The 16,980-nt window shown below is 34.7% G+C and overlaps 1 protein-coding gene across 2 annotated transcripts in view; it reads right to left on the bottom strand.

The window, feature by feature from the left end:
• The window catches only part of LOC150105735 (N-acetylglucosamine-6-phosphate deacetylase), a 104,440-nt gene that overhangs the window by 38,527 nt on the left and 48,933 nt on the right, over positions 1 to 16,980 (bottom strand). For both annotated transcript variants that reach the window (XM_090395042.1, XM_090395043.1), the window contains exons 4-6: positions 13,154 to 13,208; positions 9,948 to 10,157; positions 962 to 1,050 (exon numbers count right to left, since the gene is read on the bottom strand). In XM_090395042.1, the coding sequence (XP_090251168.1) occupies positions 962 to 1,050; positions 9,948 to 10,157; positions 13,154 to 13,208 (354 nt within the window). The remainder of the gene's footprint in view (positions 1 to 961; positions 1,051 to 9,947; positions 10,158 to 13,153; positions 13,209 to 16,980) is intronic.

Below are 16,980 nucleotides of genomic sequence, written 5' to 3'. Positions count from 1 at the left end.
TCTATGCTGGGCCACTCTAGTTCTAGTAATGGGGAATCATAATGCTGTGCCTATAATGACATTCTAGACAATTCTGTGCTTCACTGAACTTTTGACAAAGTTCAGTGAAGGCCCTGTCCTGTATCAACATGACAATGCCTCTATGCACAAAGTGAGGTCAATGCAGGAATGTTTGATAAGATGGATATTGAAGAACTTGAATGGCTTGCACAGAGCCCTGATATCAATTCCATCAAACACATGAATTAGAATGCTGATTGTGGGCTGTGCCAAATTGTCCAACATTGGTGAATGACCTTACCAATGCTCTTTTGGAATGGAAGCATGTACTGCAGCAACATACCAAAATCTAGGCAAAAGCATTCCCATAAGGTTGAAAGCTGTTAGGGCAGAAAATTTGTGAACCAACTCCATATTAATGTCTTTCATATTAGCATAAGAGTTGGTAGGAGTGTGCATCCATATATTTTTGGTCAAATAATGTAGTAGCAAGTTAAGAGTTTTCTCAAATTTTCTTTTCAAACAGACAAAGAAAGCACAAGAAATTATATCTATTGGGAAAACAAAATTATATCTAAATTCTCTTCAAAATCATTCTGGCTGTAGGAATGGAAATGGCTAACTTGCTGTCTTTTCTTTATGGTGATAGAGTAGTTCTACTGTTGAAGATGAGAAGATGAGTAATATCAGTCTTTATATTATGGAATTTTCATAAAATAACAAACACTGTACCAAAGACAGGTTAATCGCTTCATCTTCCATAAGTAAAGAAACTGAAAACCTGTTTGATTTTCTTTCCAAAAGGAAATTTAAAGATAGCTGAATTTTTAACTGTAAAATATAATATAACACTAAAAGTCCTGGGGGGAGGGGGGGCAAATTATGCAGTGGTCAAACAATTTCAAGTTCTCAAGAGCTTCTTTACTATTTTTCTATTTAATTAGACTCATGTGTAACTTACTGGCAACATGGCATTGAAGAGGTGTGTGATGAAAGAGGCTCCTTTTTTCATTGCAGCTTCTCCTTCTAACAGATTTCCCATAGAATGGCCTAGAAGAAATTAAAAATCATATGTTTAGTTTATTATAAAACAAATTAAGATTATATCACTCTTCTTCTTACAATATGGATTATGAAAGTACTCTAAAAATTTAAAAAAAAAAACTGTAGGTGCATTCTTGCATGAGAGGACTATAAGTTCTTTCCCCCAGCAAGAACTTTGTTTTATAATGGTTGTAAAAAAAAAAAAAAACTTACCACTGGTTTTAAGAATTATGCATCTATCGTTATAATTATTTTATGTATCTATAACATTGTAAATTGATATCTGTTATTGGCTAACAAGTATAGTATTAGTCTTGCTGGAATTTCCATGTTTCTTCTAAACATAAATTAATTCAAGTACAACTGTATAAATAATCAATTTAAAAAAATACTTTTGCCTTCATTTAATTGGCAGCAAGCAGCTAAATCAGAGACAACAATGTTGTATGTAATGAAATGTCACTTCCACGTGTAGCTATCAAACTACTGTTGATGTTACAGAGATGCTTGCAAGGATAATGAAACAAAGTAATAAACTTTAATTGCCAAATATTTCATCCTGAAATTTACATTTCATCTTCGGTGGCAGGAAGGCTAATAAATACAAGTTATTAATTAATTCTATCTTGTATTTACTATCTTATAGGGTTATTTAAAAAACATTACAAGCCATGTGATGGTATAAAAGGAACAACACAATATGGATAAGTATAGCATTGTTTTCCTTTTATACCATCATGCAGTTCATACTGTTTTCTTAAATAATCAATTGTTAATGTTTCACCTTGTACTTATTAGCCTTCCTGCCACTGATGATTAAATGTAAATTTCTGGTTGAAATATCTGGCAATCCTTTCATCAAACTATAGCTTCATTGCCTTCACTTCAATTCTCTTAAATGCGATGGAAAAGACATCAACAAGCTTCCTCACTATTTGGGAAGCCATCAGTTAATTAGCAGTCAACAATATGGATTCCACCATTCTCGCCTCTACAGTAGGTCTCCACACTAACCTTACCCACCTATAGATAGAAGCCAAGGAAAAAATTTAGAGAAACTCACATGGCTGTCCTTGATATTTCCAAGGCATTTCATCATGCCTGGCATTGAGGTCTTCAACCAAACCACCATCTTATAGTCTCCCCCTGACTTTTGTGACAGTGCCAAATTCCTCTCTGGAATATGGCACTGTCAAAATAAAACAGGCAAAAGAACATTCCCTGCTATCGAAATTTCTTTCTTTTTGTAATGATAAAAGTAAAGAATGGAGGTTGGTCAATATGATAATAGGTAACACAAAACAGAAAACGCGAGAATTTCCAGAGGGCAATGACATCACTGATATACTTAACAAAATGAACAACCACCTTACCAACTATGGCAGTTGTGTTTTCGACCCTGCAGAAAGGGCAAAGTATGTCAGACACCTTCAGTGGATTAAGAATTCTATGTATCTACATGCAGTAAATGAAGATGAGGTGAAGAGTGTAGTAATCGGATCAAAAAGAGGGAAAAAAGTGGGATGTGACAACATAAATGTTAAAAAGTTAAACATTATCATTAGGCATAAATTACAATTCTTTACAAATATCATTAATAAATCCTTCGAACATGGTAAATTTATAGAACACCTAAAGACTGCTTCAGTTGTACCATTATTTAAAGGAGGAAACAGAAATGAAATCAAAACAAAAATTACAGACCAATATCTATACTATCCACAATCTCAAAGGTTATTGAAATTCTGATAAAAAAATGCTTAAATAGCTATTTAAATACAATATCCTTTTATGCTACTAATCAATATGGGTTCAGATCGGAAGCAATACTGAAAAAGGTCTATGGTGGAATAAATAAAGGAATGCACACGACAGCTGTTTTTCTTGATATATCTAAAGCGTTCGACTGTGTTCATCATGATCTATTGCTATTAAAAATGTCCAAATACGGCATTAGGGGAATTACTAATGACTGTTCAGATCCTATCTGAATAATAGAAAACAATATACCAGCTATGATATATTTAAAAGCACAACAAACATAATAAAATACGGAGTCCCACAAGGGTCGGTACAAGGACCCATCCTATTCATAATATATAATAATGATCTATGTAAATACAAACTTTTTGGCAAAATGATATCCTTTGCTGATGATACGGCTTTAGTATACACTGAAACAATCCTTGAAAATCAAACAAATCGGATTAATAGTGATATGTTAAAACTAAGTCTCACAGCAGAAGAGGTCCATTTAGCAATAAAATCGCTAAAATCAGGCAAGGCTGCTGGCGATGATGAAATTCGGCCCCGAAATGCTAAAAGCCTTAAATCAAGACGGTGTTCTCTGGCTGACTCGAGTGTGTCAGGCTGCTTGGATATCTGGGAGAGCACCAAAGCAATGGCAGACAGGCATAATAATACCACTCTTTAAGAAAGGAGACCAGAAGGATTGCAGTAACTATCGTGGCATCTCTCTCTCTCTCTGCTCAGCCTGCCTGGGAAAGTGTATGCTAAGTGCTTGGAAAGACGGTGCAGGAGAATAGTTGAGTCAAAGTTCCAGGAAGAACAATGTGGCTTTCGTCCTGGTAGAAGCACAACTGACCAAATCTTCACTTTAAGGCAAGTCTTTGAGAAATCTTGGGAATATGCCAAGAATGTCAACATATGTTTTGTGGACTTGGAGAAGGCATATGACCGGGTTCCTCGGGATAAGCTTTGGCAAGTAGTACAGGAGTATGGAGTGGATGGTCAACTATTAGCTGCCATCAAGTCCCTGTATGAATGCCCAGAGTTTTGTGTCAGGGTAAACAGCACAAAGTCTGAACCTTTCACAGTCTCTGTTGGCCTCTGCCAAGAGTGTGTTCTGTCACCCCTCCTTTTCATAATATTTATAGACTGGATTGATAGGCACAGCCGAGGCAATGAGTGTGTCAGAATTGGAAAATTCTGACACACTCATTGGACGTCTGCTTTTTGCAGATGATCTAGTTCTGCTTAGCTCTTCCACACATGACCTCCAGCGGACCCTGGATAGGTTTGTAGCTGTTTGTGCAGATGCTGGGATGAAGATCAGTGTGGCCAAAACTGAAACATTTGTGGTCTCAAGACAACCATCCCAGTGCACTCTACATGTAAGTGGAGTCCCAATGAGATAGGTGGAGAAGTTTAAATACCTTGGGTCCATATTCACGAATGATGGAAAATGGGACATAGAGCTAGATACTCGAATTGGCTTAGCAAGCTCAATATTGCGGGAGCTTGGCCGTTCGGTAGTATTGAAGCGGGAGTTAAGCCAGAAGGCAAAGCTGGCTGTCTTCAATACAGTCTATGTCCCCATCCTCACCTATGGTCATGAGAGTTGGGTAATGACCGAAAGAATGCGGACACGAATCGAAACGGCTAAAATGAGGTTCCTTCGAGGGGTTGCAGGGCTGACAAAACTCGACAGAGTCAGAAGCTCTGCAATTCGGGAAACCCTCAATACTCAACCGCTGCTTCTCCGTGTTGAGAGATCACAGTTATGCTGGTATGGGCACCTGGTCAGAATGCCACAAGAGAGGCTCCCTCAGCAGGCCCTCTTTGCCAAGCCAGAGGGTGGGAGGCCACGTGGAAGGCCAAGGACTCGCTGGATAGATTATATCCAAAACCTTGGGTGGACACGTTTGGGAATCCCACCAGAACACCTGAGCTTGGTGGCAGAGGATCGTGACCATTGGAAGTTCCTCTTGCAGCTGTTGCCCCCACAACCCAATTAGGAAGAGTGGGCCTTGAAGATGTATGTATGTATGTTAAAACTAAGTATATGGTTTAGCAACAACGGATTTAACATTAATACCGACAAAATGAGATATATGTACTTTACATTAACAGACAAATTAGATCACAGTATAACTATAAAATGGCATGAAACTAAATTGTAAATGTAGCTTAATCAAAAAAACAAAAACTGTCAAGTATTTGGGCCTCCATATCGATAGCAATTTGAAGTGGAACTCCCACACCACTTTCTTAACAAATAAGTTTAGGTTCATAATTAACAGAATATATTATGTTAAAAAATTTGTAAATGCAGCATTCTTAAGATGTTTATACTATTCCTGGGTAAATTCTTCACTTCATATAACATTACCTGTTGGGGAGAAGACTATTATAACAATCTGCTTCCATTAATAAGAATACAAAACAGAATAATTAGAGCCATAACTACTACCGACTTTGCACATTCAACTAATGATCTGTATATCGTTCATAATATTCTACCATTTCAGAAACAATATCTCTATGGTTGTCTGTTATATGTAAAAAGAAACACTGAAAGTTTCTTGGTATATAATGTAGACTATGGATTGCACTGCAGTCGAAGTACCTAAGGTTGGAAGTACCTAAGGCTAACAAAGAAATTTTCCATAAATCTTTCAAGTACATTGCGACGAGCAGCTATAATAAACTTCCGAATGAAATTAAATCTATAACCTCAGAATATGTATTCAGAAAAGGATTGAGAAACTACTTTATGGGATTAAAGAATGTTGACAATTATTTTAAACGTATAGTATAAGAGATTTAAATATATAGTATAAAAGAAAAAAACTCGAATTTAAGAGTGAAAAGAGTAATGAAGGCGATAGAAGATGCAGTTGAAGAAACAGTACCAGAAGAAGAGAAAATCAAGAAGAAATGGATTACACAAGAAACACTGAAGTTAGTACAGAAGAAAAGAATGTTGAAGATAAGAAGGGATACATCAGAACAAATAGAAGAGCAATATAGAAGAAAGTGTAATGAGGTGAAAAAAGCAGTCAGAATGGATAAAATGAAATGGTTAGAAGCCCAATGCAAAAATATAGAACAGTACTATGGAGAGCATAAAACAAGGGAGGTATACAAAATGATCAGAACCATTAATAGAAAATGGCAACCAAAACAGACCACAATTAAAGATGAAAAGGGCAAAGTATTGATGAATAAAGAAAAAACTGTACAGCAGTGGACAAGATACTGTAGTGAGTTATATGAAGAAAAACTAGATTCAGATAGCATTGGGAAACTCACTGAAGAATTGAAGCAGATATCACCACCAGGTAATGAGCATGATATGGACATTTTAAGAGGAGAGGTAGAAAAAGCAATAGGATGGCTAAAACACAACAAGAGTCCTGGTAACGATAACATTACTGGAGAAATGATTAAATATGGTGGTGAAAGTATGGTTACAAAAAAATGCACCAACTATGAAATATGGTATGGAAAGAAGGGAAAATGCCAGAGGAGTGGGTGAAATCAATATTAGTAACATTATACAAGAAAGGAAATAAGCTAGAATATAAAAATTATAGAACAATTGCCTTGATAAGTCACTTCGGTAAAGTGATGATGATAATATTGACAGAAAGATTGAGAACACAAGATTGAGAAGCATACCTTGCAGACAAGCAAGTAGGACTTAGGAAGGATAGAACTACAATTCAACAGATTTTGACAATGAGGTTAATAGCAGAGAAAGCTAGGAGAAAAAACAAAAACATATATACTTGCTTTGTTGACTTTCAGAAAGCATTTGACAGTATTGACCAGAAAGTGACATTAGCAGTTCTGGAATCCTATGGAATTGATAAAAAACTAATAGCTATATTAAAAGATGTTTGCCAGAATTCAGTTGCAGCAATTAGAATAGATGATGATTTGGGGAAATGGTTTAAAACAAGCAGAGGTACTAGACAGGGAGACCCAATATCACCAAGCATTTTCATTGCACATTTAGAAAGAGCAATGGATAAAATGAAAGAAGATGCCAAAGGAATATCTGTACACGGAATGAGAATTAACAATCTGAGATTTGCAGATGACATTGTTATTATTGAAGAAGATGAAAGAGAACTACAAAAAACACTGAAATTGTTAAATGAGGAAGGGAAGAGATTTGGACTTGTTATGAACTTTGAAAAAACAAAGACAATGGTATTTGGTGAGAAGAACATGAAACAAAAGATACAAGTGGATGGAACTGATATAGAAAATGTAGAACAATTCACATATTTGGGAAGTAAACTGACATATGACTTGGACTGTAAAAAAGAAATAAAGATCAGGATTGCAAAGGGAAGAACAAATCTGAAGGCCATGGATAACATCTGGAAAAGTAAAGTGATCAGTCTGCTAACAAAACTAAGAGTATTGGAAACATGCATCTTCAGCAGTGTACTGTACGGATCTGAAACGTGGGTAATAAATAAGGAATCAAGAAAAAGAATTTTGTCATTTGAAAGAACTTGTTACAGGAAGATTCTAAGAATAGGATGGGTACAGAAAATCACCAATGAAGAGCTCTATCAGAAGATACAACCAAAACAGAATCTAATGCAGAAGATTATAAAAAGGAAGCTGCAATTATTTGGACACATCTGTAGAATGAGTGAGGACCGGAAGATAAAAACATTTATGTTTGGTATTTTGGATGGTTTAAACAGAAGAGGTAGACCATACAGAGAATGGATAGATGATATAAAAGACTGGTGTGGAATGGGTGTACAAAAACTGCGACACTGTGCACTGGACAAAGAAAGTTGGAAGAAGATAGTGAAACAGGCATCAGACATCAACGGGCAGTGAGCCCATGATTCATGATGATGATGATAAGAGATCATTATAACTCATATATCATAACCAATTAAGGTATTGATTTACAAATTGGTTCATTCAATTAGGAATTAAAATATCAACATGTACATTATTATAACTGGTAAGGGAGCGGTCCCCAGACTCTCAGTGTCTGTTTTAAGCTAATTACTTTTCTAGTAATCAGTATGGCTATGGCCCTTGGTTACACATATTTGCATTAACTAACTTACATTACTCTAAACCAATTACTTATCATAACTTTGAAACCATTCGAAATATATTATATTCTAATTGCATATATGAGAAAACTTTTTATTAACTAATAAAATAATAGCCATAATAAGTGTTAGTACCAACAGAATATGATAGTAATACTTGAATTTTATTTTGTAACATTGTACTGTTCATTGAATTGTATTGTGAAATATTGTCATAATTATACAAGTTGAATAGTATAATATGCATAATTTGTATACGTGATGTGAATAATAATAATAATAATTTGGCACTGTCACAAATGTCAATGCTGGAGTACCCCAGAAGTCTGTACTTTTATCCACGTTCTTCCTTAAATCCAAAACTGACCCTTTCTCTTTTACCTCAGATTCAGCAAAGTATCCATAGTTTTACTAAAGAGAGGGTACTCTACATTCCTTTCCTCATTCAAGAAACCTTGTAGTATTCAAAAGATTCGAGCTTCATGATTTTTCCATAACCAATGTCTTAAACAGATCACCTCATCATTCTCTAGTGGGGAAGATAATCTAGTGAATTTCAATGTTGCCAAAACAGTGCTGTCTTATTACCTGAAACAAAAAGAATCCCACTTTTCTCTCTCTCTCTCTCTTAATTTTAACAATATCCTGGCATTATTACATTTTATAAGTCACAAAATCAAAGTGAACACTCCACCTAACAGATAATCCCTTTCTCTCTCTCTCTCTCTAAAATACTTTCTCACGAATGCTCTTTCTGCAATATGCCCTTTCTACAAGCATTTTTATTGGTATTCAGAATGCATAAATGCATTCTGAATACCAATGAAATATCTGGGAAAAAAATCAACCTAATTAATGGTAAATGTAAATTTACCATTAATTAGGTTGACTAATTATATGATTAATTATATGACAAAGCAGGAAATGAAAGTTTGGATAAGAAACATCACATATCTTTCAATTCTGCAAATAACAGAAAAAAATTAGTGATTTATGAAACCTTTAAGAAAGAATAAAATATATTTATAACAAGTAACAGCAAGCAAAGTTTGCACCATGAAATTCCTTCTCATGTCATGGTGCATGAATGGCAAAAATAGACTTCACATATAAATGATGCTTGTAATTTTTGCTGCATAAATTAACAAAATAATAAATTTCTCAGTATAAACAACACCAGAGGAAAATAAATAATCTGCAATACTTTCCCTTTAAATCAATGACTACAATCCCTACAATCCTGTCACCCTCCCCCCACTCCCTGCAACCAACTTGTAAGATCTCAGCAAAACTATCCACATCACTTATATTCAAAATTAAACAGAGAAGATAACAAAAGTTCTCTGCAAATAATCTCCATACTATTTACAAACCACACACCCATTTAACAATCTCACATGTTGTACATGTAGATTTCTGTGGTTAAGCAGTTCTGTGGGAAGTAATATAAATTGTAATATAAATAAGGAGTTTGTTAAAAATAATTGAAACTCAACAAGTTTCATGCATCATAAGACTTGCATCATCAGGGTTAGTGGCACATAAGTTTTACGCAACAAAAGCCTATTAACAATTAATTACACATATTAGATGTTTTTGATAACTTCACAACTGTTAAATATAACTGATAAACTAGAATACAAATGATAAATTTGTCATTGTATGAACCAGCAATTGCTAATTGCTAGCAATTAGCAAGTTGTTGCTATTACATTCTGTGGTGTCACGCATCTTATATCCTAGGTCTGTGGCAGTTAAATTGTTGATGAAAGTAGACCATACTTGATGTAAAATTAAGCCTTGATTTTTATTGCATTGTGTAGGGATCCTAAGCATTTGTGAGTATTATAATATAATTAAGGAATTTATTAAAAATAAGTAATTAAAACCTGACAAGTTTTGTGCATTGTAAGACATATATCATCAGGGGTAGTAGATAAAGGTTTTATATAACAAAAGCCTATTAACAATTAATTACACATATTAGATGTTAATTGTTAATAGTATCATTATAATAATAATGTAAATGTATTATTCATAACTAACTAAAATAAAAATTATTACCTAAAGATACAGCAACACCTCTTTTTACAAGCTCACTAATGACCTTCCCATTGCTATCAAGTTCAGGAGCTAGTGTCACTAGAGCAACATTATCAAGATTTCCATAAACTTCTAATACAGCCTGAAATTCAGAGTCCAGATTCCTAATATACTGTACTGGATGTGCACCTTTTTTTTCTCTGTTGATAAATGGTCCTTCCAAATGAGCCCCTTTAAAATATAAATGATAGTGAACATTGTATAATCAGAACCAAAATGACGAAGGGAATTTAACAAGAAAATAATTTTTATTATTATTATTATTATTTGTCAACTCCAGGGAGTCCAAAGACTCACTGAGGGAGGGCATCCACTCTACAACTCTGTCTCCACCACTCACAATCCACCAACTGACTGCAACTACACCAATGCCATCTATCGCCGACCACAACCACTAGTATTTCCACAAACAATCACAAACATCCATTGAACCCACAGCCTTTTGGCTGGGGAGTGGATATGCTAACCACTCGGCCAGCCAGGCTGGCCTAGATGATACTAAAATGGATTAAAGCAGAAAAACAATAAACTGAGATACTAATTCAAACTGTTGTTGTTTGTGCAGCAACCACATAGAGAATGATTACAGAGAAGGAAGGTTATTAGGAATATGAGCATCTTAAACATAATACAGTGGCATAGTATGCATTATGTTATGTAAAAAACCTGAATCAACTGTTTAAGGTTTGATAAGCATCAGGCATGAATATAAACAAATATATAAGGTTATATGATTATGTGTAATAATATATGCAATTATAGTGTGAAAAGAAAAGTATCTACTTTTTTATGTTAATTTGTGGGGGTGGCATTCACTTTTATTTTTTAAATGTGAATGCCATCTACAAAAGGTTGTAAACGTATATTATATTTAGTACTGTCAGCAGGCTAAAATGAGATAATCTAAAAATCTTGCTCTAAAGATCAAACCTAGTATAGTACCTTTTTTCAAGTCACTTTGGGTTTTTCATAAGCTGGGTAAATTCTGATTAAATACAAGAGATAATTATATGACCAATTTAAGAATTATGCAATAACACCTCAAAGAAAATTATTTTTCAATCTCTCTGATGCTCACTTTAAATTTATTTCTGAGGAATGATAAATACTATACAAAACAATGTGAGCATTCAGCAAAAAGTTCTATAGTTTCACTTACTATGTGAGAGCCTCCGTAGCTCAGTCAGTATAGACGAAGCCTTGGAAAGAACTGGGTTCGATTCCTGTCCATGATGCGAGGAATTTTCATCCCTCAGAACAGGCAAACCAGCCCGTGAACACAAGTGGATTGACAGTCATAAAATACATACTTAATCCCTCATTAGGAGGGCTCAACTAGTCCTAAGGGATGGTGGAGGAACAGGTGAAATCCCATACAAATAAATAAAACTTAACTATGTGGGAACTACTTCCTTTGCAGCATTTATCTCAACACTGAATTTTTTATCTTTTATCAGTTTTATTCTTGTTAAAATGCTGTAAGCACTGTTCAGAGATTTTCATGTGAGTGCGTTTTTGATCTGCTGTGAGCAACCACAACACCCATCTTGTGCAAAGCTTTTTCATTTGCAATTCTTCATGCAAAATATATCCTACACATTCTTTTGAAATGCCTAGAGTCTCAGCAATTTCACGCACTTTGACTTGCTGGTCATCTAATACCATATCGTGCACTTGATCAATGATTTCTCATGTTGTTACACTTTTTGGACGTCTTTCACGTGGATCACAAGGCTGGAACAGACACATTTAAACTCGGCAGCCCATTTCTTAATTGTCAAAAACAAAGGAGAAGAGTGCCCATAAACTTTTATGAACTTTGATTGAATTTCTTTTTGTGTTAAACCTTCTTTTACAAAGAATTTTATAACTGCACGATACTCAATTTTATCTATATTTCAAGGGATAAAGACAACACTTTTGCTTCAGGCAGCTGTATAAACAAACTACTTGATAGAATGACTTGCAATTTCACATGGATACTTATGACAGATGAACCAACTTAGAAAAAAAAAATCATGATGATAGTGTTGCCATCTATGGTTAAGGTCGAGAACTTTTCAGACCTCGTATATAGGAGTAATAAGTTCTATTTAATTTTCTCTTACATGTATGAAGCTGCTATTTAAAATATTATGTCTCTATTAAACATCCAGTAACTACATAAAAAATAAAAGTTACACACACACACACACACACACACACACAAATTGATAAAAATATAAAAATAAAATTCTTAGCCCACCTACAGTACTATAAGTTTACAAATAACCTTTCATGGGTGGGAGCAACATAAAAAAAAAAAAAATCTGGGAGCACTATCATTCTAAGACCTGATTGCCTGACTGCTTCTAAATTAATTTTATGGTTATCCAACCAATAGAGGGCACCATGTAAGGACATTAGTTCTGTTGTCAGTTACAATTTACATTCTTTTCCTCAATTATGTAGTTTAGTGCTGAGTGCTTATCAGTTAATTGTGCTCTAATGATGCAGGTTAAAAACCAGCAAAATATTAGTGGGCTTAATAAACACACACATATATTTTCCTTTCTTGGTGTTTTTTTATACTGTAAAACATTATGAATCATCAATAAAACTTATGCCTTTCTATATGAATTTTATGTAAAAATAGCTCAGTGAAAGTCATAATTTATATGTGGCTGATTACTCAACACATTTATGTATAATCACAATAACTTACTGAATCATTATTTGTGGATACAACAACTAGAAGAGGATGCCCACTTCCTGATCACCTACTCCCAGTCACTGTTTATATATTCCTTTTAATTTTTTCACTGACCTGCCTACCATCAACTATCTGAGCAAAAAAATAAAAATGTATGATGCCTTGGTGGCTGATTCATAGATGGCAATTTACGTTTTTCTTTTTTGTATTCACATATAAGTAGAAGACGCTTAATAGTTGCAATAGATGATGCATGTTAAATATGGGATCATATTAAAAGTGAATGTTCTTTAATTTTAATTCATTTTATTGCTTTTTTTTTTGACTTGACATAGAAGTTGACTGGTTATCATTATGAAATTTCTGTTTCTTAACTGCTATAATAAACCTTTTATGGATAACAATTAGTGGAAAAATGTATAAAAACACAGCTCTTTGATTCTAAAAAAACTAACCTTCAAGCTTGTTAACTTACCAAGTATTCCTGCTCCATTTTTGCTTCCATCTCTCTTAACTATACATGGTATTATCTAAAATATATAAAAAAATATATATATAAAGTATAATATATGTATACATATAAAAATACAATGGTAATTAATTATATTCCTTGAAAAAGTAATGTTTGTTTACTCTTATTCATATCATCCAGAAGTTTCTTCAACATTCAGGACATGAATGCTGGTTATAAACCAGCATTCATACAATTATAAACTCATATGGTTATAAACTTCATAATTATCAGCTAGCTAAAGAAAAAAAACACACATGCACAAGTAAACTGACTATCAATCAATTCAAGGTTAGGTTACTGATTAATTTATATCCTTTTACTAACACACAACTGTGATGACATTGTTTCCTCCTTGTTTGTGGTAACTGGTAACATTTGTGTATTAGTTACAAAAAAAAATATGTGAGGAAGTTTCTCTATGTGGGTACATTAACAGTGTCACTATACTCAAATGATTCACTGAATTTATGGATGCTCCTTCACACAGCTCAGAATTTAGAAATGAAACAGCAGTAATGTTAAAAGAAATAGTCAGTTATATACATATATATAATAAATTTCAATGAATTAAATAACTTTATAAAGCACTTTCTGCAACAGATTAGAACCATATGGATTTTGAGAAAGCTGACTGCTAGCAAAATTCATTTCTTATTGGAGTTCAATTCCCACAGTTAACATTTTCAGAAAGTGAGTGAGTTTGCAAACAGTGTAGCAATACTGTCGATGTATCATATTTCTAATATTATAACAATTTGTGATTAATTTTTCTCACATATCTATTAAAAACATTTACTATTATTATGAATTAAAAAAACAGTGCTTTATTCATTTTACATAAAATATTTCATAATGCATTTTTTAAAAGAAATATGCTTAATAAAATGTTATGCCATAAAAAAAAATCAAAAGTTTTATTTTTGATAAGCAAAGGTTGGCCGATTGGTAGAGCCTCTGCTACTAATTTCTCGCAAAAAGTTAAGCAAGTTTGAATGAAGTTAGTAGTTGGAAGGGAATCATTCAATGTTGTTGGCACGCTTTCCCTCGATGAGGCTTTGGACTCCCTGGAGGGTAGTCCAAAGACTCGCAAAATAATAATAATAATCCTCAAGGGAAATACATATATATGAACGTACTTAAACATGTGTCAGTGCTACATGATTAAGTTTACATCATTATTAGTTTGCTATCAACAATTTTTTTTTCCCCATTTTAATTTGTTCTCCAATATTGTTAAATCTTACACATTCTGTTTTTTAAGACACTGCAAACTGTACAGATCCACAGATCTCGGTCTGTGGATTGATACTGGTCTTTTTCTTCCATCCACATGTCAAACACTTGTTTTACTAATCTGTCCTCTCTTATTCTGTTTAAGCCAGGGGTGGGGAACGTCCGGCCCGTGGGCTGTGTAAGGCCCGCAAAATCATTTAGTCTGTCCCTTCCAAGGCAACCACAGGTAGAACTCAAAATTTAATAAATCTAGGAGCTTTTTTTTCCATAGCAACATAAATTTATATTAAGTGAATCATAATAATGATGTAAATTTTGAGGGACAAGTAAGGAACATCCAGTACAGGATAAACAGGACACATACAAGTACATGACAGGATAGACACATATAAGACCTCGAGAGTCGATGGTACGAATGTTGGATATGTTCCAAATCCAAGATGCAGGATTAGAACAGCGATCAAAACAAAATAATCGCGTCGCTAGCAACACACACACACACACACACACTGGATAGTTATTAAAACTTAAGTGGTGTGACATCCTACAAATGGCGACTGCAAAGAAAAGAAAAGTTGATGCAGAGTGTCGATCTTTCCAAGAGAAATGGACAAATGATTATTTTTTTGTTGAAGTCAAAGGCAAACCTGTGTGCCTAGTTTGTGGTGATGTATTCGCAGTAATGAAAAAAGTCAATCTGGATCATCGTTACAGCTCAAAACATGCTAAACTCAATGAACTGTGAGGCCAAATGCATCTGGATAAAAACAATACTCTTCAGTGGAGTTTGGAATTGCAACAAGCTGCTTTCACTAGGCCTCGTTGCAAGAGAGACAACGTTATTCAGATGAGTTATGTAGTGAGCGAGCTAATCGCAAAGAAGATGAGGCCTCATGTAGAGGGAGAATTTGTGAAAGAGTGCATCATGGCTACTTCGGAGTTGTTAGCACCAGACAAAGTAAAATTGTTTTAGAGTGTTAGTTTGTCTTGGAGAACCACCTCAGATCAGATTACTGATTTAGCACAAGATATTGAAAAAACATTGAAGGATTCTGTAGGAGATTTCCAATTTTTCTCTCTGGCTTGTGACGAGAAAATGGGCATAACAAATACTGCTCAACTGGCCATTTTCATTCATGGGATAACTGCAGAGTTTGACACGCGAGAGGAGCTGTTGTCGCTGGAAGCCATGCATGGCACTACAAGAGGTGAGGACTTGTTTTATCAATGAAAAAACTTGAGCTAACATTTGAAAAGTTAAGTGGCCTTACTACAGATGGAGCTCCAGCCATGGTTGGCTTGCAACAAGGGTTAATTGCATTTGTCAAGAAAGAACTGAATCGTCTCAATCTTGATCCAAGTGATTTCATTATATGCCACTGCATCATACACTAAAGAAAGTCTCTGTGCACAGTCATTGCGGCTCAACAATGCGATGTCAACAGTAGTGTCATGCATAAATTTTATCAAAAGCAGAGGGTTTAACAGCCGCCAGTTTAAGTAGTTAGTGAAGATCTTGAGTCTGAGTACGGTGATCTTGTTTATCACGGTGAAGTGCGGTAGCTGAATCGCGGGAGCATGCTCATGAGGTTTTACGAACTGCAGGATGAAGTCAAGCAGTTCATGGAGATGAAGGGAAAACCTGTCAGGGAACTCAGTGATAGCAAGTGGCTGTGATCTGGTGTTCATGGTGGACATTACCAAGTACCTCTCAGAGCTGAACGTCAAGCTGCAGGGGGCCCCAACCAGCTTCTTAGTTCCCTGTTTTCAAACGTGAAATCATTTGAAGATAAATTAAGGCTGTGGAAAGTGCAACTTGAAAGGAATAACACGGTGCATTTCCCCACTCTGGAAGGACAAAAACCTTCTTTGCCTGTTGAAATATTGAATGCTAGTGTAAATGGATTTAAAAGAAGGTATGACAGCTAGTGTGTGTGTTGATACATTATTGTTACTATTATTATTAGACCTCCAGAAAGTCAAAGACTCATCAGGGAACAATGTATCAACACACACACACTAGCTGTCATACCTTGTTTTAAATCCATTTACACTAGCATTCAATATTTCAATAGGCAAACTATGCCACTCACTCACTCACAGTTCTGTGAGAGAAAAATCTAGATCTCACCCATTTCTTAACTGTATGCAAATTTAAGTTCCACAGATACCCTCTTGTCCACTCCCCCACTTTCCATATAATGAAACATTTTATCAACCGATATCCTATAACACCCTCCCAAAAGTTTATAGACCTATATCATATCTTCCCTCTTTCTCCCATCTACTACTGTCTGCAGTCCACATACTTTCAATCTATCCTCAATCTACATTTCAAAATCTTGATATCATCTTTGTACCTCTTTACAGCCTTTCAACAGTTTTATTATATCTCTGGAACACAGGAGACCAAATCTGTGCACAGAAGTCCAGGTGCAGTCATATCAAGGCCATGTAAAGTAGCAAAATGACTTCCATATCCTTATATGTCAATGTTCATTTTAACATTGCAATTGTCTTCTGAGTTGTATTTGCAATTTTTGCTACATGACCAT

Source organism: Typopeltis vanoorti, chromosome 6 (assembly GCF_054136105.1).
Source record: "Typopeltis vanoorti isolate ZY-2024b chromosome 6, IOZ_Tvanoo_1.0, whole genome shotgun sequence".
NCBI lineage: Eukaryota > Metazoa > Arthropoda > Arachnida > Uropygi > Thelyphonidae > Typopeltis > Typopeltis vanoorti.
The sequence above is the reverse complement of the archived record's forward strand: the minus strand, read 5'-3'. Positions and strand labels throughout refer to the sequence as shown.